Source organism: Centruroides sculpturatus, unplaced genomic scaffold (genome assembly GCF_000671375.1).
Source record: "Centruroides sculpturatus isolate CEXI.00-Female unplaced genomic scaffold, Cexi_2.0 scaffold316, whole genome shotgun sequence".
NCBI lineage: Eukaryota > Metazoa > Arthropoda > Arachnida > Scorpiones > Buthidae > Centruroides > Centruroides sculpturatus.
In genome coordinates, this window is record NW_019384641.1 from 108264 (window position 1) to 136158 (window position 27895).

The 27895-nt window shown below is 29.6% G+C and overlaps 2 protein-coding genes across 2 annotated transcripts in view; both read right to left on the minus strand.

Moving 5' to 3' along the window:
- Positions 1 to 1707: 1707 nt before the first annotated feature.
- On the minus strand, positions 1708 to 13342 carry LOC111626021 (alkaline phosphatase, tissue-nonspecific isozyme-like). The gene is made up of 6 exons (XM_023369297.1): positions 13185 to 13342; positions 12324 to 12474; positions 7065 to 7285; positions 6374 to 6548; positions 4182 to 4360; positions 1708 to 1950 (listed from the first exon to the last, which is right to left on the minus strand). Exons 2-6 carry the CDS (start codon positions 12382 to 12384, stop codon positions 1708 to 1710), a joined length of 879 nt encoding a protein of 292 aa, XP_023225065.1. The 5' UTR covers positions 12385 to 12474; positions 13185 to 13342.
- Positions 13343 to 21165: 7823 nt separating this feature from the next.
- LOC111626000 (peptidyl-prolyl cis-trans isomerase FKBP2-like) overlaps positions 21166 to 27895 on the minus strand; it is a 16392-nt gene continuing 9662 nt past the window's right edge. Inside the window, exon 4 of the mRNA XM_023369267.1 lies at positions 21166 to 22365. Coding sequence (XP_023225035.1) covers positions 22304 to 22365 — 62 coding nt within the window. The 3' untranslated portion in view covers positions 21166 to 22303. The remainder of the gene's footprint in view (positions 22366 to 27895) is intronic.

Genomic DNA, 27895 nt, shown 5'->3' on the forward strand with positions numbered 1-27895 from the left:
TATATGAGCTTGNACTTTGCTAATTTTCTATACAAAATTTCCGAATATTATATACTATTATATTACCACAAGATAATTTTTCTACTTTGTAAAACAAAGAAAACATTATTACATTTTCATCTTTCTTTATTGACTTCTACACTAAAGTGATGTAAGCATTTTAAATTAATATTTTATTGTAAATAAACATATTATATGCCCTGAAATTACACACAATTTTAACTTTAAGCTGGTAGTGTTTTTCAAAATTATTTATGCAGTTAGAAACGTTTATCTTCAGTTTACTATATACAGAAACGTTCGAAGTTTATAAACATATCCTGGAAAGACAGAGTAAGAAAAATATTTACTAGGTATTCGGAAAGAAATCGTATTAATTATAGAGATTCAGAACATTTATCTGCTGCCATGAGAGTATTATTTAAATAACCTATTATTAAATTAATCTATAATTATAATAGTTTATTATTTGAATATCCTATATTGGTTAATTTTAATTTTCATAAATTTTCTAGAAACTTTAAATTTTTCTAATCACTTTCGTAAACTTTCTTTTGCCTTAACTTGTTCATTTTAGCACATTGATTTTCGTATTTAGAATTCTGTTCGTAAGTTAAGTTAAAGATGATTGCTTGATTTCGTTATTTTTTTTTCTTCTAGATGTTGAAAGTTAAATGTATTCTGTTTCTTAAGTGTTTAAAATTTTCACGTACTCTACTTTTAAACGTCTAAAAAATACACGTATTCTATTTATTAAAAATTTAAATAGTGCTTATTTTATATATTCTATGTTTTTGAATCCATTTGTAAGTCCGAAAAAAGGGAAGTAAGTGAAAAAAAATTAAAAGATTTTATATGCATATGTTTATATACATATAATCTAAGATTTTGTATGCAAAAATCAATTGTATAAAAAATTCCTGCTCTTCTAAGTTAAAATATAAAAAACTTGACAACATATATAAGTAATTAAAAGTAACGATTCAACAGTTTAAAATGATGTCGAGTGCTCTTGCTCGATTTTACAAACGCTCTAACAAAAATTCTAAGGGACCAATAATTTCTAGTTACACTAAAATATATACTTTAAGTAATAATAAAAGCTTAAAGGGGGTATTTTTATTGAATTTTGATAAAAATCTGCATTTAAAAAACACTGACACTAGCTGAAAATTGTGTGTGAAGGCATCTGTTACAACATGTTATTTAAAAATAGCTTTTATATGATTAATTATCATAAAAAGGTAAGGCAGGCGTAATTTTTTAAATTGTATACGCCAATAACGAGTAAAATTTTCATTAAATTCGACCCTACTCGAGATATGACGAAATCAACCTCCCATTTCCTGTAACCACCAAAATTTAATAGCACCAATGCCCTTTATGTATAAGTAACCACACCAAATTTTGTTTCTTAATCTTTACTCCATCGTGAGATATTAAACAAAATAAATACACAAACACAAAAAAACCTAAATCCATAGAATGATATTTCCGTATTTTTGGCATTTTTGAGGTTAGGGAATCTGTGTGACAGGATTACAATACTTTTCTATGTTATGTACTGTACAGTACATAATATCCGAGAAAGTAAAAATGTAAGTATAAACTGTGTTATATCTTATGACTTTTACTTATTTACTTTATCATTAATAAAAATGTCAACTCAATTAAAACGGTTTAATATAAACAAAAGATTATTAAAGACTAGTGAGTAAAAGTGTCATTTTTTTCCTCTTTACCTAATAAATAATCAACTTTATTAGAGTCGACATTATCGAAGTCTTCCTTTCTCCAAACATACTGATAAGAGAGATCTCTGGCTTTTTTATCTCTTTGCCAATCTTCTATGAGATTTCGTCCATCGTTTCTCCTTCCCATCTCGGTCGGTCTTTTGGGATCTCGTTCCCATTTCGGGACGAAGTGACGTCTTCCTCCTCCTAAAATCACCTGAAAAATCACTTTAACACTTTAACTTTATTACAAATTCTTAATTGTAAATATTCTAAATTAATTTTTAAAATGATTCAGAAAATCCCTAAATTCATTTTAAATAGCTGATGTGTAAATAGATAATTCTCATTGTTTGCTCTTAATTAAAGTAATGGCATCGAAGACAATAATAAATATTTTATTAATGCCATAGTTTATTCACTAAATTATTCAATTAAACGTTTTCTTGATTTATCATTTAACTAAGCGATAGAAAAACATTATTAAAAGTTAAAGTTGATTAAAAATACATTTATAAATGTAAAATATTGTACAAATGAATGGCTAATTAAGCAAATCACTTTTAATTTTATTTGTAAGTAGAGTTCAATACGTTCACTCAAAACAGATGCAACAAAACTTCAATTGTTTCGTCTTACCCGAGGCACTCCAGTTATAAATAGTTCGATCGATCTGATATTTAAATTTATCAAAAAATAGTTAACGTATACAATACGTTCATCAGCCTGTACGTCAAATGAATCAATATCATTTATCATTTCGCTGTTAATCGAGTCCACAAATAGATTATTGAATATTTTCTTTGATATCGAAAGCGTTATGGTATTTATCTATCTGTCTGAATTATTCGTAACTAAATACCTATACACACTGAAAATATTCCCAGTCAGTTATTGTTTTTCTTCGAAGCTTTTTTCCAGCCCAAATTGTTACATCGTCTCTGTTACTATTACTTTACTATCTTCAGCGAGTACTGTATTAGCAGCAGTGATGCGTTATGTATTCATAGAACCCCAGGCAAACTTGAATTAGGGAACCCCATATACAGTGTTGACTTTAAACATTTTTGTTCGGTAAGTTTTGGGGTATTCTCGTTCGTTTCTTCCTCTGCGCTGTACTAGTCCACCCTGCTCTTGTGTCACACCGACAATCCCAGATAAGGCCCAAGTTTAAATTTCGATATTCTCACTACATTAATAAGTTTATAAAAGATTGGTTTAGTAACCCTGTTGGCGGTGCCCAGGCAATTGTCCTTTTTTTACTCATAGGATAACGCGCCATTGACTAACAGCTGCTATTAGCTATGAACAGCTACTTTCAGCTAGTACTCTACAATAAACTATTACACTACTTTCGTATTTCTTAATCTTCAGTGTATGTAAAGAGAACCCAAACATAAAAAATTCAAACGTATTTTCGCAGTATTATAAACATATACTGCGTTATAAATATAAAAACACTCCAATAAAGCGTAGTTTTTGTTTTACTGAATTTGTTTAACTTTTATTTTAAAAGTATTGTTTATTTAAGCCGTAATACAGGTTTACATGACAAATCTGTTAAAGAAATATATATTTAGGTGATTGAATCATTTTGTTTTGTAATAGCTTCTCTATAATTAAGTTTCCTTTAATTTTTCACGTCTCAAAATCATTATCGTATATTTTTATAAAGATATTACAAGAATAGCTTAGATTTAACACAGACAAAACAATAGGCAATTTATCCAGTATTTTTTTTTAAATACATAAATATTACAATCGAATATTCATCTGAAATGTAATATTTTCGAAGGAAAAAACAAATAAATATGAAATGCATGCTGTAAAAATAATCTTCAACAAATTCTACTCTTTTACAGAAGTAAGAACTAAAGCAGAAGTTTAAAAAGAAGAAGAAAATCTGGCAAGAATTATTTTTAAAAATAATCTGTACGGTTAAGCGTATAAAATTGGAATAAGTATAGAATAACAAAGCAGACTGTATTACAACTACTAGTCCCTTTTTTCCTCTGTATTTTACTGGCATACCTTCTTTTTTTAAAGAAAATACATCAATAATACATGAATCAATGTTAAATTCTAAAATTCAATGTTTTATTTAATATTTTGAAATTTAAAGATAAACTCCTAAATGGTTTTTCTGGTATTGAAACCTAACAGATTTGTCTTGCAAGCAACAAAACTGAGAGTAAATATTGATATTACCTAATAATTCATTGTAAAATTTCACCACCCTCAATGTATGTAGCATGTAATTAAATATATTCTTTTCGACTCATTTGTATATGGTTCTAAATATTTTTAGGTACTGAAGCGAATAAAAAAATTTTATAATCCTGTAGGATACTATAAAGTAAACAAGAGTTTCTGTAATGTAAAGCACGATACTTCTGTGACCTGTCTCTCTATAAGAGTACAGCTGGTGTGGAGTTGTAATATACTCACATTTATATTTCGTCCAGGTTCATCTTCAACTAGTTGCCTGGCGAGATCCTTACAAGCACTTTTAGCATCTTCAGGCATTTTATCGTCGCTCTCCCAATATCTGCTCGCTGCGTGCCCGTATGCAGCTGCAGGTGTTGCGTGTGTAATGCGTGTTGTCGTTACCACACCCGTAGCTTTACCTATAATAGTGAAATACATGTATTTATCATTTTAGCAGTTTAATATTACACTCGTAAACACCATTGTTTGAGTTTAACAGAATGTGAAAAGTAATCGGGATGAAAAGGATTATGAATTTTTGGTATGCACGTTTTCAAATCCAGATAAATTGCAGTGCAGAATTGATATATAGACACCTAACTATTAGTAAATTCCACACAAACTAATGGTATTTTCGAAAATATTGCTTATTGAACGAGTGTCGATTAAGATTTTTTTTTTCTTTTCTTGGTTTTTATACGTTCGATATTAAAGAACTAGAACGAAATAATACAATAGAAATGAATTTAATTAAATATTTTTAACGATATTTTCTCAATTTTAGTAGAAAATATATTTAATTCTTCTACTTCATGAATAAATTCTTTTTCTACGTATCTATATCTAAATTATTTGTTTATTTGGAACTTTTGGCTCAAATTTGAATAAAATTCCATTCGAATTAACTATATTTAATGCGTGAAATTTAAGAACAATGAAATTGTAATGTGTAGAATTTTCTTTCACTTAAATATGAATATATTTCTCATATTGCAGATAAATAAACTTATCATGTATTTAGTTGATGGAATTGAAAACATTTCTGTTTGCTTCAGGATAATGTAATAACTAATTATCTAGAACCTAATTTACAATTCATGGATATTTAAGTTTTATTTTCCAGGTTATTACTGTCTAATTCTAGCTCTTAATCATAAAAAATCGCATTATTTAGTACATAAATGAAATGTTTTCATCTGTATAGTATTTTAACATTTTTCTAATTGAATAAAATACAAATTCTTTGAACATTTTCAATGTCGTTTTTTACATGATAATTAAAGTTATAACATTTAGTTTTTTGTAAAACTCTAATTATTTCTTAAAACGACACTAAACGAATGCTTATACGCATCGTTACCTTTTAATCAATTTCTAAAACTTTCTATCTTTATTAGATATCTGCACTTAATCGACCTTTCTTTCTCTACTAAACTGTCAGCATAAACTGTCACCGAAGATAATGGGAAATAACGTGTAAGAAATAAGGAGAACGATGATGTCAAATAGTATGAAGATGAAAGAAATGCAAAATTGTAAAGTGTATGTAGTTGATGAAGAAAATTTTTTAAATGGATGTATTTCGTGCACAGTTTTTACTATGTTTCAAAACTTCGTTTCGTCAAGAAAGTCTTTCTAAGTTAAGAGCGAAAACTTTTTATTTCCTAATGCTCCTTTACTTATCGATCAATTCCAAACATATTTTTTTATTACTCTGTGACGTTGATTGTTAACTCTCCCAGTCGTGAGTGAATCGGTTAGATTTATACTCTCCTGACGTCTAAAATTTTACCAATATAAAATGATTCAAGTCCCTTATACGTTGGCAAAACTTCGCTTTATGTAATCACAATTCAGAGAATATATATGTGAGTAACATTTAATAAATACATGTTTAAGAAACAAAATTTGGCATGATAACTTGTATATATGGTGCATTGATGCTATTATATTTTGATAGTTAAAGGTTAAGGGAGTAGGGAAATAAAGGGGATCGTGTCATTCTTAAATGATATCAGACTTAATGAAAATTTTACGTTTAGAAAACTCGTCTCTGCCGTCAAAATCAAGTTTTTTGCATTTTATAATAATTAATAATATAAAAGTTATTTTCTAATAATAGTAAGTAACAGATAGCTCCACACATAATTTTTCTTTGAGCTAACGTGTTTTAATGTTTCTTAAACATAAAAAGTCCAATCTCTTAAAAACCACACTTACGTTTAAAAAGTTTATCAAAATGTTTACGAATACATTTCTACTGACAGAATATTAAACTTTATTAACTCTATTAAATGTAATGTTTAACATATGTTCTGTCAGCACGCATTCTTCAAATTAATCTACCGTGCATTTGACAAATCTGCTTAAACTTTCATTTTGTTCTAAATAAATCAAAGTATATTTAAATAATTTATCTGATAGTTATTTACCTTCTTGTTGAGCCCAGTCTGTTAGAGAAGGGACACGAGAAGTGAAGCTACTAAAGCATTTATCGTAAATGGCATTGTCATCTAAACCAATTGTTTCAAAACGACTTTTCACCCCGCAGAGTAACGCTGTGGCGCAAGCTCCAGAATCTCCTACCTGGCTATCTGTGTTGTAGGTCTGTAAATTAATAGTTAGTATATATATAATACATGTTTTTGATGTAAACTTTGCGTTAAGGCTAATATACAGTCGAACCTCGATATAACTCCAATGAATATCCGTAATTATTAAATAGAGAATTTTTTAGAATCAATATGTTACTACATGTATGATTTTGTACTTCAAACGATACCAGATCAGGTGACTTTTAAACTTATTCCTCTTGTTTTAGTTAGGCTACTATAGTTCAGTGCTACATTATATTTAGTGTTAATTTTAAGGTACACCATGAGAGTCATATTTAGACTTGTGGCCTGCACTACAATATAGAACAGACCAATCTTCCTTCACCAAATAATAATAGGCAATACAAATAGACTTTGACGCCTCCCTTAACATGAGGCGCTAGATGTAACTTGTTTAGCTTACTAGGCCTAAATCCAGCTCTGCACATGATCGATAACGTTAAATCGAAGTTTGACTGTAGTTATTGTTTTGTTTTGTAAGTTTTTATCTAACATATGTGTATCTTACCTTTGACAATGCTACATGTTCGAACTTGTCGAAAGCTAATTCTGTGTCTTCGCCATTCTGTCCAAGTAGCTGACCTCTTAGTATCCTAGCAGTAGTTATGGTAGTTATTCCCATTCCATCTCCAATAAACAAGATAAGATTTTTGGCAATGTTGTAATTCCTCTCCTCTCTAACATTCTTCATTAAATTACTCTTGGCTTGTTCGTACCAGTACGATTTATCTGTTAAAAGTTAACGGAAAAGAAATTTTTAATTTTTTCTAAAACAATCCAACACCAAAGAAATAAAATTTAAAGATAAACTGTTTAAAATACAGCATTAAATCTTTTCTATTTTCGACATTGAGTGACACATCTTAAGTAGAAGGAGTGCATTGTTAGTCATTGCTAGCTAACATCGTGTTACACGGCTAGTGTTTTAAAAATAAATATCCTAGAAAGATTATAAATAAGAGAAGCATCTTGATTTTGTTTTTAAATGAAAAATACAAAACGGATCTGTGTTGTAAATTAACGAACCGTTGATGTATAATTTATAATCTAAACAATAGCAATCTCACTACTTAAATTTTAATTCCTTGAAAAACGTTTAAAAAAAGCGATCATTTGTAATCAATAAACTAACATAAAATCTACTACAAAAACATGATTTTCAAAAATACGTGATTATAAAATTTTTATAAGCATGTATTTATATAGTTTTATAGTTTTTTAAAGTAATTAAAAAAAGGAAATTAAATAATAGAATATTTTACATTAAGTGTCTAAGCTACAGCCTCATAGAGTAAAACCCTAAACTGTAATCTTATTTTATGAGCTCTACGCTATAAAATCATAGTGTACAGTTCTAAGTTATAGTTTTTTTTAGCTTAGAACTCACACTCTGATTTTATACCATTGAGTCTCATGAAATGAGATTACAGTTTAGGGTTTAACACTATAAGCTTCAGCTTAAGGTCACATCTGTAAGAGTCTAGCTTAAAACCTCATAGCATAAGAGCATACATTATGAGGCTATAGCTTAGGGCCTTACTTTATGAGACTTCAGTTTAAACCCTCACACTACGTTTACAGCCTACATCACACGTTATATGACTATTTCATGCTATTTCGATTCTATAGCTTAAAACATGATGTAGTTCAGGGCTCGGGGCACGACTTATTGAGGCTTCACCCTAGGATTCTAAGCTTAGAACCACTTTTATGAGATTGCAACTTAGGACCTCTCACTATGAGCTTAAACGTCGTTAAATTACTCGTATAAAGGTAATAATATAAAACGAGACGTTATATAGGAATAAAAGCACAAATAATTAAGGTACAATAAGTCTAAATCCAGCCATAAAATAACTATCTTAAATCAATATTTAAGTAAGAACAGCTCGAAGCAAAATTTTGAAATATGAAATATAATTTTCAATCGATTGTAATAAATATCTGTTTCATTAAAGCAGAATTAAAAAAGTTATATACAAAGTTAGCACAAGAGCTTTAGAACGTATTCATCTCGAATCTGAAAGTAATAATTCTCTTTCCAGGATTAGGCTATTTATAAAATAATTACTCATGTATGAAATATGATTCTTTTATAAAAATATTTTCATCTTTATTCAATAAAATACGACATAAAAACGAAATAAGGAAAGTTTCTTTCATCAAAAATCACTAATTTTACATAAAAAAAGAAAGAAAAAGAAAAAAATTACCTAACAGAACGGTTTAATTTTCTGTCTTCGACGAGGGAAGAAAACGTAAAGTTTTAATTAGAAAAGACAAAACACCCGAGATTTTCTTTTTTAAAACAAGTATTATAAGCTAATTAAGAAATTAATTGCTTTCAAATCACATATTTAATCTTCATTTCGTCTTTAGCGGATTAATGCTAAGTAATTTGTAGTTCGTCTTTAAAAAAAAAAAAATTGGTTTTAATATTGATTCCAAACACCTTTCTTTATTAGTCTATTTTACACGTTACAAAACAAGAGGATTTTTAGGTATGAAAAAACAAAGTATAACAAAACACAGTGTTGTGTAGGAGCAAAAGCACAAAATAATATAAAACGGTGTTATGAGAGCGAAATAAACAAAACACAAAATATTTTGTAGCAGTAAAGAATATTTAATATTATAAAGCAGATTATTTTGTGAAAATGAAATAAATATATATATTAAGGGGAGTTTTCTGACAGTGTAAAAATTAAAATATAACAAAGCATAGCGTAAAGTGTAAGAGTGCAAAAACAGACATATTTCACAGACGTAAATACCTTTACAGGATTAAGTTACTTTTTCTATTATGTTTATAAAATATAATACGACAGATATAAAAATATAAATTTATATATAATAAAAACACAAACAAAATATAAATGGAATCACAATACTTCCTATTCTGTATTGATTTTAATCTCAGAAAAAGAAAGAAAAAAGAAACCTATTTTCGTGGCATTTCATACGAAATACATTCATATCCGTATCAAAATATAAATTTATTTCTTATAAAATAAAATTGTTACATCCATTAAAGTAACATCCCAAATGATTTCTCTTCATAATAACTTAGAAAAGTTTTTAAAAGATCAATATGTAAATTCGTTCATTCATCCCTTTGTGAGATACACGTCAACCGAATTTATGCAAAGGTTGAATAAAAATTATTCTTAGGAAAGTATGGTATTAGTAATTAGTAGGATTTGTTGGTGAATGAATATGAGGACACACGAAATATTTACAATACTATCCATTTTAATCAACGAAGCTTTAAATGAAAAAAATGTAACTATAAACCGGATAAAGAGGATGAAGACGAGAAGCGACTAGTGCTATTTCTGTATCACTATGCACGTATTTTGAAAGATCTAACTGTACACCCATTAGCAACTGTGCATGCCTTTTTCCTATTGAGTTACACCGCTTAGTGAAAAAAATCATTGACATCCTGTTGTAATAATGCAACTTAGCACAATATAATTCTTGTAAATGGCTAATTTTCGGAAGTCTTTTTACATGCTTTTACTTGAAGGAAACATAACAGGAGACCGTCCCATACAGTTTAAGCGATGCGAATCAACGAGGATAGCTAGGATTTTCGTTATTGCACTTCAAAGAATGTCTGGATTAGAAAGAAAAAAGGACGTTTATAGAGTTTTATCTAAGATTAAAGGGTCGATGAAATAGCTTTGGTGACATCAATAAGCTGAATCGAATTATCCGCGTATTGATTGAACGAACAGCGAACCGATTCAATCATTGCAACCAACTTAATTAGCGTTAGCAGTTTGTTAAATTTATACGTGTTAACAGTGTTTTACTTAAAATCGTCTCAAGTAAGGACACTATTTATTTATCTGTAGTTAAAACATCATCTCGCATCTATCCAACCGTTTATTTACAATTTAAACTGTCTCTTTAATGGATACCAGATCATCGATTACACGTCCGAAGCTCGAATGTTTACATCGAGATTCGTGGATGTTCGATAATTATTTACGTCACTAATTTCAATCCCGAAAATCTTCATTCAACATCCACTCGTCTGGACAGTCTCAGGGGGGAATGAGAATCGAAGATTTACTATATGTTTTTTGATGCTTTTTTTCCTTCTCCTTCCTTTTCCTTTTAGATAAATTGGGTATATTGGGATCAATAGTCGTTAATCTAATTGAAATATTACAGAATTAATGTAAGTTTGGAAGGAAAATAATTGGTTAATTTTACTTTTGGAATCGATTTGGAATTGTTTGTCATTTGTCAAAATTTTTCCAATTATATCTTTCATTATTTTAATGCTCGTGAACATATTAGTTTTCTTTTTATTTTAAGTCTTATTAAACGGAAAGAATCTTGCAATTTCGTTTCTCGGAATTTCAATTTTATTTGTTCTTTTTTACTCCCTAAAAAATGAAATTCTAGTAAAAATATCGTGCTCCAATTTTTAACGCAAAGCTGGTTAATAAACTAGAAAAATTAGCCAAGAGTTAATGCCATTCGAGCTGCAAAGTTTCATAATAGAAAAAAAGAAAAACGATACTTTAATCAATAAAAAAGTGAACTGTTTTAAACTTTCTAGCAAGTTACAAACTACATTGAGTTAGCTGAATATATTCTTTTTTACATCGGTCGTAAACATGCCTGGCACGAATAAATGCAGCATCTGTTGAACTCCTACAGCATAACTGAATGAGTTAACATGTTTCTTTACGATATGAACTGCAACTTAACAATTGTAATTGATTCCCGCTTCTTATAACTTTTAAACGTGTAATTCAATGCTTATTCAAGTATCTCACCCGATTCTATAACATAATTATCAATATAAACCTATCTCACTCAGCAATGCAGTTGTTACTTGCTACGTATTGGACTAACAACCAGACTGTCGATTAAGATACGTTTATGATTATAATTATATATAGTAAAGTTATATTGGATTCCGCATAACTTTGTAATATCAACTTAACTTAAGTTCCATAAACATTACGTAGTTATAATGAATTAAATACGTTTAAAACTTTATGTAATTACAAATAATATATATATAATTTATATATATGAGCTTGTATATATATTTCGCACTTGATAATTTATAACATAATTATCAATCATAATATAACATATTATTTAACCATTACCTATAATATAAATTATTTTATAACATAGGAATTAACTATTATGTAGCTACCATAATAATTAACACACGTGGAACATAACTGCGACTAAAAGTCTTTATAGAAGGTTATAACTTGTTATAATTTTTTACGTATACTTTCTATAATATTAATTAATACATCTATAAAGTATATGCTAATGTTAATTATTAATTATGTTATGTTATACGCACAATAAATTATAAGATTAGTGAAATAAATTTAAATTTTAGTGTTTTGATATAGTAATATCATACTTCCCTCGTTGTATAGACATTAAAAGGTTGTTTTTAATATAAAAATATGTAAAATTTAATAGATTTTAACCAATTTTTGTATTCGTGTAAGTATGCTTAAAGAATTATATATAGAACAATAATACTATGCACTGTACAGTTCAGTATTAGCTAGAATTAATAAGTTAAATCTGTAATTATTTACGTATGAAAAATTATTTTTAAACAATAAATAAGTCTGTTAATATGCTTGTAAACTTGTGTTATATTAGAATAAACTTTTGCATAAATTAGATATTTTCAAAATTATAGATGAATTTATGGCATTTTTAAATAGTTACTTGTAAATTAAAAAGGAAAATGTAAATTAAAACATACCTTGACACGACACATAATATGCCAACATCCAAAAAGAAGCGACATGCCACCACAACATCATGTAACATCACTGCTGAACGATTGACTCTCGCGCCATCTTGAGGAAAGCGAAACATGTGCTATGACGTCACACGTTTCTATGAATTCGCACCTAAAATACAATGACATTTTTTTCGGTTAAAAAGTTCATCCTTGAACACTTATCAGTAGAGGAATCGTAGAGTAAATCTAATTGCAGTTATGAAATTCTATACTCTTATAAACCATGAGCCGAAAATTACTTTAATTAATGCGATTATTACCGTATTTCCGTTATCCTAGTCGATTATAACTTGAAAACAAACTAAAACCTAAGTTCATATATATTAAAGGTAGAATTTGTAGCCTATAGGAAATAATCAAATTAAAAGAGATTATATACATAAATTCCTATTTATCGAGTAAATATTCGTTAAAACTTATAATTTAATAACTGTAATGAGATTTGGCATCGCAATTACATTTAAATGTAACACGTGATAAAATGTATTTTGATAATTAAAATATAATTAAAAGCCCACTTTCCACGTGTTTACTTGTCACTGACACGTTTTACGCTACGTAAATGATGTCACAATTGCGTCATTAGCAGAAAAGCCAATTAGGAAGCGCTAATTAAATTTAAAAAAAAGGAAATGAAGGAAGAAAATAAAAGAATTTTTATGAAATTTTCATTTATTCTTAATTTTATTTACCGATTTTTAAATCATTCATTTCTTTCTTTAAATATGCCAATTATTTTAATACAAAATTTTATCGATTTATAATAAGGAAGTAAAATTAATATAAATAAGAAAAAAACCCATTATAATGATATTTTACCGTATGTAAATTCTTCGATTTCCAATTATAAACACTATAAAGTCGTATAAATGACTGTAAACACATAAATTTACCATTAAAACAAATATTAAAAGTAATAATAATAATAAGACTTAACAAAATGGCGGTCAACACGACAAAAAGTTCGTCTGCTTAAAAACAGCGCCATCTAACGCTTGAATTAATTAACCGAAAAAATTATCATCTTTTCTAATTCATTAATTAAATTTTTTTGTTATTTTTTCAAGAATTAAACTTTAAATTGTATAGAAAAGAAATTATTATTAAATTCTATAATTTATGTATAAATTTATAACTACTTTATAAATATTTACAAATTTAAAGATTAAAAAAAAAAAATCTTTTAATACTATTAACGCGCCATCTGTCGGTTAGAACGATAAGAAAGTGTCGTCTGCTTGAGGTAAGTCGCTTGAACTTTATTTATATTATTATTACAGTATTATTATTATCAAATGTAATTTCGAAATCTGATTAGAGGCGATTGAATTATTCGATTTGTAAATTTGTTAATTATATTAAGCATTGCAAACGTTCTAGACCCGAAGTCATTTGTGTAACAGTAATAACATAAAGAGTCAACCCGACCGGAAATGCCATTATGACGAATATCCGTTTTCCTAACCCTGTTGAAATTCGAGAGGAAGCTATACTTAGTTCCGGATGCTATGCTACAGAAGCTAGGAACAAGAGAGAGAATTTGTCTCCTGGCATTCCACGACTTTCTCTTGTATCATTTCGAGAGTTTTCAAGCGACAGACCGTGACGTAACGATGTCACGTGTCTAGACGATTAGGCATCGAAACTTTGTTCAACGTTTACGTATTTGGACACAGATTTGTCGAATATCTTCCATTCTCTTATTCCTGAAGCTTTATTTAATCACTTAGATCAGATATTGTTGTATTTTTCGATTGGGAATAACTCGAAAACTCTTCTATTAGTAATGCTATAAGCTAAATTTCTTATTTTATGCGTATTTAAGTCACTAATTCTGTTACATTTCGCTTTATATAATACAAAATATTAATACTTTCCCTATATTCTTTTGGAAGTTATATACAGTATTCTAAGGTTAATTCACTTTACTCAGTTAACTGACTTCTGGGTCACTTCGTGTACTGTAAAATATTATACTCGTCATTTATCATGTGTTCTCAACCAGGATTGATTTTAGACTTATAACAGGCCTTTCCCTCCATACGTAAAACTGTGAGATCTTAAACTATAGCGATTTTTATACTTTCTATTGCTTATAAATGTAATTAAAGACCCTTAAATCGTTGAATTTTATTCGCATTATGCGTGTTTAAGTCACAAATTCTGTTATACTTTTATTATGACAGAATTCATTCATTAATTTACTCCACAGATAATATATACGTTGCTGTCTGTTGAGCGAATTATTAGTTTTCTATTGTCTAATTCCTTTATCTTATACAATATGTATTCTATAATATATAGTTGTTCTACGCAGCATTTTCACTTTTTATTGCTTATAAATAGCGCCTAAAAACAATAAAATGCCTTATTTTAAGTTACAAATTATAAATTATACAAATATAAATACAAACTATAGTTATATAGGTTGTACTACTACTTATTGAAAGAATTAAAGAGCGTTTTCTATTTCCTGATTCTATCTACTATTGACATTATATAATAGAAAGTACATTCTAAATGGTAAAGGATACAAAATTCAGTTAACCGAAAACATAAAAAGTTAATTAACTCAATTAAAATAACTTAAAAATAAGACCATTTAGTACATTAGAATATTTATCATATGTGTATACTTTACTATATCTTCTATTGTTTAATGTACAGTACGCTTGATTAACTTTCATATAAATGTATATCCGAGTGTATGCTGCATTTGTAAAAGGTACTGTACTTATCAAAATATTATCTATTTTATCTTTCTTTTTTTCACATTCACTTACTCATAAACGTGATTAATGTCCTCTTAAAAACGTTTAAGTTTCTTACATTGTGCATATTTAAGTTTCATTTTAATTCTTATAACGATTTCATCATATAAAGTGAAGTATAACAAGAGTTTGTATATAAATTAAGCTATTTTTCTACGCAAGAATTAAATTAAACAATAATAAACATTACTGTCTACGAATTAAATTAAATTAGAACATTTTCCATTGTCTGATTTATTCATTTATCTTTCATTGATTCTATATATATAACATTAACGGAAGATAATTAATTGTATAATATATATCAGATTATATTCTACACTACACTCTTTATTAAAAAATGATAATAATAAAATAAAAAAAAACAAGAATAACTTGTCTTTTCTTTGCCATTTCTTATTAATTTTCTTGCATTTCTTACGTTACTTTTCTTTGCTAATGTCATTTTTATGTTCTCTGTCATTACCTTCTTTTTTAATTCATTGCTCTTTCTCTTGTCAACTTTTTTTTTATTACCATTTTATTCATTTATTGTCATTTTTCACGCTTTCTTGATTTTTATTGTGTTTACTATTCCCGTTGTTATAATTTTGTCGACATCTTTTACGCTTTCTGTCGTCACTTTCTGCTATTTTTTCTGTTTTTATTAATTTATATTTCTTCCATCTTATTTTTTTTTTATGTTTCCGTTTCTATGTCTTTTTCTTTTGCTTCTTACCGCCACTTTTCTTTCTTTCTTTTTAAACTCTCACTGCTTTCTATCGCTATAATTTGTCTCTTTTCGTTACTATTTCTGATTTTTTCATCAGTTTTATTCTCCTTTTTTTTAATTTGATGTTTTTTTTGTATTGTTTTCTCAAGTTTTTAACGAGTTTTCTATATTTGACTTTTATTTAATAAACAATAATTTTACATTATTTAATAAATTAATGGTTATAAAAATAATTTATTTAATAATCATTGTTATTTTTATTATTTTAATTATGCTAACCTTTATATTATAAAATACTTCTTTCCAACTTTTCATTACTATTAACCTCGAACAAGTCTATTATAATCTCTTTCCTATTCTTTTCTATAATCCTTCCTCATTAGTTCTCCACATATTCTCTTATTTCTAACTTATTTACTCTTATTATCTAGTTGTTGAAACCCGAGTTTAACAACTAGACAGGAAGAGGAAATGTTAAACTTGGATTTAACTAGCATACAGATAAATCCAAATCTGTAATGAAACACAAATTGCTTTTCATTATTTCGAAGTTTACGTGAATATTTGAGATTGATGATAAAAAATTCGTTATTGGGCAGCTTCTAACATATTCATGAAAACATTCCGTTCAGGACCTCACAGTTATCGTGAAATGATTGATCGCTTATATTTTTAAGGCTTTCTTGTATATTAATTAGCCAAACTAGCGTTAAATAATAAAATCTGAGAAAAAATAAAATAAAATAAAGGTTTATGACAAAAAAAAACGCAATGAAATGAATAATGTGTAACAAATAATCTTGGAACTCTGATAAATGTGAAATTTTACTGTCTCACTGTGAGAGGGCCTGTTACTGGTAATAACTGCAGTAATTTCTTAAAATTTCATTACTTCTTTACTTTTATTTATCTTTTAATTATTCTGCTTTCTTTCTTAATTTCTTACACTACATCTATTCCTATTTTCTTGTTTTTATTCGCCAAATTTTCCATGCACTCACTAATTTTGTGTGATTTTCCTCCCTTTCTTCCACTGGTTAATTTTCCAATTTCTCTTTTTTATAAGTCACTGTTAATTTCTTCTTTACACATTATTTAATTTTCTTCTACTTTGTTGAATATTCTTTTATGTGAGATTAAATGTGACTCCATTAAATGATTTTTGTCTTTTTGACATCGCACTTATCATCTATATCAGCGTTTCTCAAAGTGGGCGATAACGCCCCCTTGTGGGCGCTGGAGGCTTTCAGGGGGACAGTAGAAGGCTCAAAGAGAATTGGGGGGCGTTAAGGAAATATAGAGGGGCGACGGCAGACAAATTCTATATATAAAAATTCGACGGAATATATATAAAATATGTTGACTTTTATATATTTTTTATTTTTTATTGAAGGTCCCAACTTGAATATTTCTAACACATTGACTTTTATTTTAGCTTAGCGTTTTTCAAAGTAAGCAATAACGCCCCCTTCTGGCGCGATGAATAGATCTATGATAGAGGCAGGGTATTGAACGGTGACCAAAGGCAAAATTGGGGCTGATAAGAGGAAACATTGCGTTTAATGGTTTCCAGATGATGAGAACAATGTACAGTAAGGGCACAAAGTGTGAGATTCATAGAAAAGTTTTCCTAAGAATATTTCCAATCCTTTTCTTACACAAGAGAAAATGGGTTAGGGGGCGTTGGGTATAACTTTATGGAACAAAGGGGGCGGTGGATCGAAAAAGTTTGAGAATCACTGATCTATATTGTCTAATTTTTTGTATTATTTAATTGTTACTTTCATACTATTCTCCACGATTATTGTTCCTGTATACGCTCTATTATTAATTTCCTGCTGTTTTTTCCATTGTCTCCAACACCCAACAATTTCCGTGTTTTCTATTAACATTTTCGAAATTTTCATAATTTGAACTGATAAAATATCATTTTACTGATATTTTCGGATAAAAATTAGAATGTAAACTGTTTACGAATGCAGGATCTAACACGTAAGGACCAGCACACTACTTGACACAGCCTCACATTTAAGTGACCACAACATTAGTTATAAATTACTTGTCAAACTGTATTATTTAAAAGTATAATTGTTTTAATCTTTAACTTTTTCGACCCCTTGGGTACCAAGAGGACCTTTTTACTTTACCTATCATGAGTTTGGCCAGCTCCTCAATGAGCGATAAGGAAGGATCATTCATAAAAGTTCTTATTATTGCTTGCCCGGATTCGATCCTCGATCCCCAGACCATCTGACTATTTTAGTATTCTAAGAACTTCAAAAAACAAGAGTCCCGAGCCTCTCTCGACTTCTGAAAAATCCCGGAATGTAAACTATTGTAAAAAGCACGCAGCTGTAAATATTCGGTAGCGAAATTAATGAAAACAACTTTCAAGTTGCCAATACACTCGTTATAACCAATTCAATCACCACTATAACAAATAAGACTTTAATCCTTCTGCGTCATTAATTTGACTCGTAAAGATAAACGATGGAAATTAAAGGTGTTTACTTGGAGATAATCGCAAATATAAGCTAGATTGGAGAGTTTGTTAACAAAATTTGAATGCAACAGTGGATCCATTTTATCTACTTAAGCCTATGGGAAAATTGCAGAAATTTAATTGTAAATATTATATATCATAGTGTTTATCCGTGTGATTATCAAGAAATTTACATAATTTTACCTAAATTAGCAAAAAAGTTTCAGCTTAAAGTTATCCTATATTAAAAATAATCGTTATACTTAGTTTATACGTAAACATTAATAACCAAGAATGATACTAGACATGCGAAAATTCAAATTAGAACTTATTACACGCCCTCTGTTTACTACTAGTTTAAATGGCCGTATGGTCGAGGGATTAATTAATGCTGCAGAATCGAATCCGAACGGGTCGTACCGAATGTTAAAAAATTCCAAATTCGTCCGGATATGTCGGGCCCGTTCCTCACTACCTAGCTGCTCCATTATGGGCCTGGCGGAACCCATAATGGGCTGGCTAAAAAGGATTTCTTAGTCTCCACAGCTACAGGACAGAAAGAGTTAAGAAAAAGCTCTTGCAGTGCAAATTCCGTTAATTCCTTGGTCCTTTAACACACAAAACGCCATATTTTTCTTTCTTACAATTCATGTAATTTATAAACTACATTTCCACACGTAAACAGTACAAATTATTTTTCAGCTTAATATTAGGCCAGGTGCCTGTTGAGCTGTCTAGCCCAAATTCCATCATTACGGTTTGTTATTCTTCACTCATTCTAATACGCATTACTACAGATAACTCTTTTTTCTTTATTAAATATCTGTATGTTCTCCCAGGTTTCACTATTTCAATTCACCCATAACCACCTCCATCATTAGTTTCATAAATAAGTTTCCAGTTCTCAACAACGTTTTCCTCGGCTGGGCGGCACTGACTCCATCTGGTGTCACTATAAAAAACAAACGCGTATATATTTCTCCAATTTCCTATTTACTATTTTTCTCAACGAGTATTCTCTCTTTAACACACTCTTTTTCCTATCCTTTATTATTGTCTTTTCTGTTTTTCTTACCTAAGCACGTGGAGATTTTTCTGGCTCCTGTTGTATACTGAGCCATTGCTCAGGCTTCTGACAACAGGTGGCTTCAGCTAGGTATTTACTATAACACTACTAGTACAGGATGTAGAGTTTTTGCTCATCTTGGCATGCTGGTACTTCGTAGCCACTTTGGGGTGATGCACACAGCCTATTCCTCCCCCTTCCTTGAGTATTCACCATTTTGACTCTCTCTGGATACCTGTCGTGCCAGAACCTCAATATCTGTGCCACTTTGTGGATGGATTCAACCTCACTCTTCATTTTCCCCCCCATTTTAGTGCTGTCGTAAGGTATTTGATTAACTTTCCTTTTACATTTTCCTATATATTATTTTTACTACTCTCCTCACATTTGTCTATAAATAGACGTCTTCTTTCTGTTATCTTCCATCTCTTTCCCTTGTTTGTATAGTTTAGCTGGGAGCTTCTCCTTTCTGAACATTGCCACCAGGCATTTTAAGGCTCATCTGCCATAAGGTATACTGCCCTGTTTCTGGACAAGCATGGTTCATCTGATGTGCCTCCTTGGGTATCATGCAGTCTTTCAACTTCAAGTAGTGAACATCCTTTAAATAAGAGACATTCCCTGGGATTTGTAGTGGAAGGTTGTGCTGTAGGTTTGTCTGTAATCGGACAGGTTTACTATCTTGCCTCCCATGACCTCAATCCATCCTTAGGTTCTCTTTTGGGGAGTTAGCCTCCCTAATAGCACCTACCAACCCTACTACCTATTATTGTGTCCTCTCTTCAGCAGACCAAAAGCATGCAAGAGATTACAAAACATGCATACTGATTGAGTTTGAGTTTTGTCATTTGGATAGCAATACAACTTTCATACAGAAAAACTTGCAACAATGTGTTAGAATACGTAGTATAATCATATATCAAAATCTGAACTATTTTAAAATAGAATAGATTGATGGGGTGCCTTCCTGAAAAATTGAGCCATACTCAGGTTCATGAAAAAATCAAAAAATTCCATATGGACAGCCCATTGATCAAATTCAAATCCATAACCATAGCAGTGTGGACTGGTTTTATCCAGTTAGCCATTTTAAAATGGTTAATTGATATTTTTGGCCACCTTATATTTGTTTATATACTTGATTTATATTTTCCAAAGGTTTAGAAGTCATCTCTCTAATATTATTGATAAGTTAACCTGGTGTAAAGATAAACCATAAAATGATATGTTGCATTGTAAAGCAACTTTAATATAGGTAGATAAGCAAACCAATGTTAGAGTCAGTTTCATATAAAATGGACTGTCACTACTTACTTATCCAGCCATATTAAAGCTGCTTTCCAGGCAACATACCTAATTACTAATTTTATTAAACACAAACTATAGAAATTAAGATTCCAGACAGATTAAAATTACAAAGACTTTTTATTTACTGTAAAATATCATTGTGCACATAAGATAAAATGAAAAACATTTTTCAAATTCATATTCTTTATACAAATGAAATATATCCATAATCTGACATTCTATGGATTTCTTATGTAAAGAAACACATTTAAATATAAAATATTGGACTTTAAAATATAGGATGTCTGGAATGAGACTGACACATTTTGAAAGGCTATAAATTAGGTACACAGATAGGCTGAAAATCCTATCCATGCAAGATTATTGGTGCCGGGTGATTATTTGTTGTGTTAGAGGCAGCCTGGCGCCAATAATCTTGCAACATGACAATGCTCGTCCACACACCTAGCATGCAACTTGAGAGGCTCTGCGAAATCTGAAGTTTGAACTGATTCCATGCCCTCCTTATTCCCCCGATCTTGTGCCTTGCGATTTTTTTTTTTTTCCACTACTCAAGAGAGACCTGAAGGGTAATCATTACACCTCGGACGATGAGGTAAAGGCAGCTGTCAAGACCTGGATTTGAGAAGAATCAAAAGAATTTTTCAGTGACGGAATGAAAAAACTTGTTACATGTTGAGAGAAATGTGTTTAATCTTGAACGGTGACTATGTTGAAAAATAAATATAATGATTTTGAAGCATAAGAATTGTACTTCAATGTACTTTTTGCTTGATCTTGATATTTGTTTTTGTTCATGTTCTACAAGCATGTGTGCATTACTCTTCAGCCTACTCTCATAAGAACTACAATAAAAGTAAGGTTAATTGGGGAATTCCAAGTTGCCTAGCTGCCTGACAAATGGACTTCCATTGGCATAGTTGGAAAGCTTTCCTGATCACCTCCACATTCTCATCTGATAATCACGGTTCCCCATCTCTAACTTTCCAACATAATTCCTGTATACAGATACCATTCCTTTCATCCTTGATGAGGATAGATGATCCTTTCGAAACAGAAGTTTTGCTGCACTTGGACAATAGAATTTGTTTCAGCTTACTACAATACAGTTTGTGCCATTTTGACAATAGAAACTGTAGCACCATAACTACTTGTTTTGGCATATCTCAATTGATTCTAGAGAAAATTTACACAGTTACACTTTCTCATGCAATGCACTTACCTTTACACACTGAATTTTGACAGCAATTTCAAACATATCAGTCTCAATCCAGACACTCCATATATAATAGATACATTTTTAAAAAAGGAGTAGATATGGTCATCTTAAAGTATTATTCCAGTATAATATGTAATAGAATAGAAATTTCTCTTTCTTTGGATTTGTGAAAGAGAAACAATTAACTTTTTATTATTTTTGTATCATTATACAAAGAATATTGTATAAGATATAAAAATAATATTTGCATAATATTGAAGAGCTTTCTGTAAAGAAAAAATTCTGTATTATGTTTCTGAATTTCTATTCTGTTCAATTAGGAAGATTTAGATGGAATGTGACTGGGAAATATAGAAAATATTATAAATATAATTTTGTTGCTAAAGTTCTGACTTTCTTTCTATCTTGACTAGCTCCACTTCAAATGTTAAGACAGCATCACCTGTTACAAAAAATAATGAGTTAAATATTAATATTTGATATTTATTTCAATACATTCGTAAACAAATACATCTTTCCACAAATCATGCATCAATTATTATTAAATAAATAATTGATAATACAAATTGATCGGACGATTGAAACAGTAATTATCAGTCTATTATTCCAAAGCTTTCAGTCAAACTACCCACAAAAATTCCTGACGATTCAATCCAGATCATTTTTTTAAACTCTTTCTGCCCTGTGAGTAAAGCTTTTTAATAAGCCTGTTACAAGTTTAGCAAAGCCCAGAAATGGGACACCATCAACTGGGTAATGGCAATTGGGCAAAGAACTGGGTGACAAAATATGAAATTTTTTCTTTATAAAAATCACTGTTCTTTTCTGTTGATATACTACCAAGTAAATTTAAATAAGACTTTTTAGAAATGAGTTAAAGCAGTTATAAGAATGATTTTGTAATTAACAAACAAATTTATACATGTTACATACATTATTTATTTATTTTTAGAAGTAAATAGAAAAGTCTCAAAGTACAGTTGATATCTACCCCCAAAATTAACAAATATACATAAACACAAAGGCAACAATTATATAAATTTAAAAATACACTATATTACACATTAAATAGAATATAAATTAAAACAAAAAACATAAAGTTCTTTGAAAGAGTTTGTTTTTGAAGAACCGCTTTTCTTTAATATGCTTTGCCAGCTGATTCTGACAATAATACATACAATAATTAATGATGCTACAATACTTTGTTCCAAAACATTTTCTTTTCCTAAGCTGGATATAACTCATAACTTATAACTCGTACCTCATAAGTCTTAACTATCAATACATTTACATTTATATATATTTTACTAATACAGTAGAGCGTCGTTTATCTGAATCAATTGGGGACTGGGGTTGTTCGGATAACTTATTTTTCGGATAACGAATCATGTAAGAAAAAATATATTAATTTATCCCGTGTTGAAATTTCTCTCCGTTGCGTGTCGCTTTGCGTTGAATTTTCATCGATGTTAAGCCTAACGAAGACTATTGTATCGTTAAAAATTATTTTTTTATTTTGTACAAACAAAATAAATTTATTGAAAAATATAAAAACAATAAAAAATTATACTTCAGATGTTAATTTAGTATCAAAAACGTAAAATATTTGAGTAGCCCGAGAAATAGCCGAAGATTGCAGCGCCACAGCACTAGCGAAAATTTAAATTTGCCGACAGGAATGCTTTCGGATAACGGACGTTTCGGATAACCAGCTTTCGGATAAACGACGCTCTACTGTATTTACAAAAAATAATACAGGTATACCTCGCCTTACGTTGGTAATTGGTTCCGAAAAAGCGACGTAAGTCGAATTTAATTGTCTCCGAATCTACTCATCACTAGGCTAAATCATAAATTATCATTCCCTGTTCTGTATTTTACTTATTAATGCATTTTTAATAATGTATGGTTAATAAGGATCTATTTTAAGCTTACAAACAAATAAATTTTAGTTTTTAATATACTGTAGTACAGAAAAAAGTAATCTAAATTTACGAATGCATGTACTGTAAATACAGTATATACTTGTAAATGTATATATTTTAATATGATTTTATGTACTTTAAACGCTTTTCTAGTGATATTACGACTTCAATATTTGTGGCAGACAGACATAAAGTAGAATAAAATGACTTAAATTTGATTTTTATTTTTCCATATACTTTTTTGACAAACGACGTATAATCGGGAACGACGTAACTCGAAAAGACGTAAGTCGAGGTATACCTGTATCTGCCAAATTGTATGCTTGCTAAGCATGCTAAAATTTTTAAGTTTCTGACACCCAGTTGTGTACCCCCCAGAAATGGTATGGGCAAGTGGTGAACCCAATGTATCTGGTCAGACCACATCCCAAAAATTTCCTAGGTTTTTTGACCTGTCCAGAATTAATCCTGGGTTCCCCCAAGAGTCACCATCTTAAACATTTGGCTATCTGCCAGTCTAATCCAAATCATCAGAAATTTTCATTGGTGATTTGATTGGACTTATTGGACTGCATCTTTCACTACTTATCTGCCAAGTTTAGTTTCTGTTAAATAAAGTAATTTCCAGACAAGCATATTTAAGAAATGAGAAAAGACAAAAATTTGTTATTACTCTAAATCTATTTAAAGTTTTGTTCTTACTATAAATCAGTGGTGTGCCGTCATTAGAAGCGGTGGAAGCGCCACTTTCCTTGTATTTTATAAAAAATAAATACATATTAATTTTAATTATATGAAAATAATCGCACAATATTTTATTATAACCGCATTATGTATCTTATTACAAATTTCTATACTACACGTGAAAAAAAAAATAAGATTGCTATTGTATATTCGAATATTAGTGGCGGAGTGGAATCTCTGTATTGTCAGATTCCAAAAAGCCGATTTGCGCACGTGCTTTACAGAGCACCAACCTCACCCAGTTTAGCCGGTGGAAGCCTACAACCTTGAGTTGATGCTACACATATAACGCTTCCAATTCTATCCGGGACTGGTTCTGGGCTGTTAGCCGCCCACCAGCTAGATATTTGGATGATTACGTGAATAACGAGTAGATTTATAACTTAACCCAACCCATAAGAATTTACTGGTATGTTTTTACGATAGTTCTGTATAGTTGACAGGAGTTAAAAAAATCCATTAAAACATTTGATATATTTATTCTGCTCTCCGATTTTATATTACTCACGGATTTCGATGTTAAACCAGTGATATTACGATTTCGTATATCCCATCTTTAAGGGAATGTAGAAAAAAACGTGTATAATTCTTGTATAATGTTAAAAAAATTAATCGTTACTTTAATAGCATCATTTACAACTAAATTTAATGAATGAGAGAGATGCACAAGGTACAGAAAAAGCTGTAGAATTTATTTTCCTTAAATTTATGATTTATGTATCCATTTGTCATAAAAATTTGTCTTTCTACTTTTTCCCGAGACTACAAATATTCGAGTACAAAGTAACCGGTTTTGACTTATTTCTATTTAAGAAGTAGTTAAATAATTAAGCGATTTAGGGAATTGGGGACACGAAACCCTGATGAAAGAGCCAAAATTTCACTTAAACAAAAGCCTAACCGAACCAATCTCTAGCCGAGTACAGTGGGAGTGATTTCTTCGAAATATTAGATGTATATAAAGACAGACATTTTTCCAGTTCGACGAGAGTGACCGAAAAGTTGTAAATTTTGGAAATTTCCATAGACAACACCTGGTCCTAAAACGAATTAGAAAACAAACGACAGACAATCTATTAAGTTTAACATATTTAGACTTTTACAGCTATGGTGAGAAACACTTAAAATTTACAAGAACCCTGTCGTGTCTTTTGACATTTGACATTGACCAGTATCGGCACCCTCGGGATTTGGCAGTCCGCATGCATGTACTGTACACACCACACACCTAGCAGGACCGTCTCTGATTCCATTCATAGGGAGCTATTTGACTAGTGGTTAAGATTTAAAGAGTAAAGAATATTTTATGTTACTTTTATGTACGTTTCATTACAAAGCTATATTTAATTATAATTTTCTTTAAAAGTATATTCATACAATTGAAGAATGTTTTGTACCAGGTATGTATATCCACCACACATTTTATTTCACCAAGTAAGATTTTATAACCTCTTGGGATGCCGCGTGTCGTATATGACACGCAATTTTCCTTCCAAAGAATGAGATGCAGCTCTGCTTTTTTGCTTGCTAAATAATTATATTAGTTATACATTTTGTCATTAGAGTTTAGTGAAGCTTATTAGACCACTTTCATTACACTGTGACAGAAACAAAGGAAAATGTAAGTGATTGTCTGAGTACATGTTTTTGGAAGTTATCATAAGTATGACTTCTTGATGTTAGTATTCAGTTTTCTCTATTTCTATTGATTATAATTTTACAATTTATGCACGTTTTTGTTGAGGAGACTTCTAAGATTATATAGGAGTATTTTTTAAAAACTATATTAATAACAATATTTCATGAGATGAGCTAACTTTTCAACGTATCGTATACGACACATTGGGTCTCAATGTTACAATAATTACATTACAGTGTATGAACTGTTTTCGTATTTGCAAGTTATTTACTTTTATAGATATTTGGTTATTAGGACCGCAATATGTTTTCTATTATTTATTATCATTTTTAATTCAATTAATTTATTAATAAAAATAATTATTTTTTTTTATTCATCACAAATTTCTGTGATTTGTTTTTGTCTACTTATTTTTTTGGTCTGCAAAGTTTTTTTTTATTAAAAACTTATAAATTATTAATATCATAAATCACATATTTATAATAAATGTCAATGATCTAGTTTTAATTTATCATTGTCAACAGCGAAAATAAAAAAGAAACATGATAGGACACATGATATTGATAGAAATTTGTCTGAACTGAAAGTCTGGTTCAGTGATAAAGACATGACCAAACATTTGTTCTTTGAGCAGACTGTCCTGGAGAGTGTAAGTCATTAGTCTGCTCAAAGAACAAATTAAAAAAAGTGTCAAAATCGCTATCACATTCAGACAGTACAGGCAATAAGAAAAAAGGGATCAATAAAAATGACGAAAAACGAAGAAAATCATACAAAAAATACTTCAACTTTGCATCCCAGTGAAATACAATGCAAAAGTGAAGCAAAACACATGCTAGAAATCATAGTAAATTGCAAAAATTACCACTGCCCAATGGAAGAATGTAAAAGTGTATGAGCTACAGTGTACTGTATCAACTGCAAAATACATCTGAGCCTTGGTAAAATAAAATTTGTTTCAAAGCATATCATATGTAAATATAAAATGTAAAATAATATACAAAAACAGTCAAATAAACCATTTTTACATGAACGGAAAAGTTTGCATCTTGTATAGGTAGAGAACCATTGTGTCATATAGGACACGTACCATTTTTTAATGACCAGAACAAAAAAATTTTAAAAAAATGGCAATTTACTAATAAGTGACACCTAAAGGTCAAAAGCAAAACAAAACTTCAATAAAAAAATAGTTTTTTTCAGTAGTGGATCCCAAGAGGATAATTTTATTTTTAATTTTAGCTCTTATATTGTGGCTAGCGATTCGGAATGTAATTGCGATATCAAAAATTTATTTTAAAAAAGTTTTGGCTTGAGATCATATAATGAAAAAGAAAACATTATTAAAAGAGAAAGGCCAATGCCTAAGTTAAATATAAACACTTCAATAAAAAAATTTGTTTGAAATTTTCACGATAAAATGGCTCTGTAAATGCATAAAAATGCAAAAATTGTTTTGTTGGCTCGCCTACTATTTTCAAATGAAATTAGTGCATGAAATAAGAATGGCTTTGACAATTTAGCTTGCAAAAGACGCAAAAAATCGTCGATTCTTTCGTATTTGAAGCAATTTGGAAATTGAAGCGGAATAGAATTTAACATTAGTAAATAATATAAAATAAATATTGAAAATTATAACGAGATAGTTACGGTTAATAGATATA

What these genes read in the sequence shown, in the direction of transcription:
- LOC111626021 (XM_023369297.1), bottom strand. Translation starts at nt 12,384, where the DNA reads ATGATGTTGTGGTGGCATGTCGCTTCTTTTTGGATGTTGGCATATTAT. An exon ending in AACATGTAGCATTGTCAAAG is followed by an intron (nt 6,549 to 7,064) that starts GTAAGATACACA and finishes ATTAATTTACAG; the next exon opens with ACCTACAACACAGATAGCCA. An exon ending in AGACTGGGCTCAACAAGAAG is followed by an intron (nt 4,361 to 6,373) that starts GTAAATAACTAT and finishes TCACTATTATAG; the next exon opens with GTAAAGCTACGGGTGTGGTA.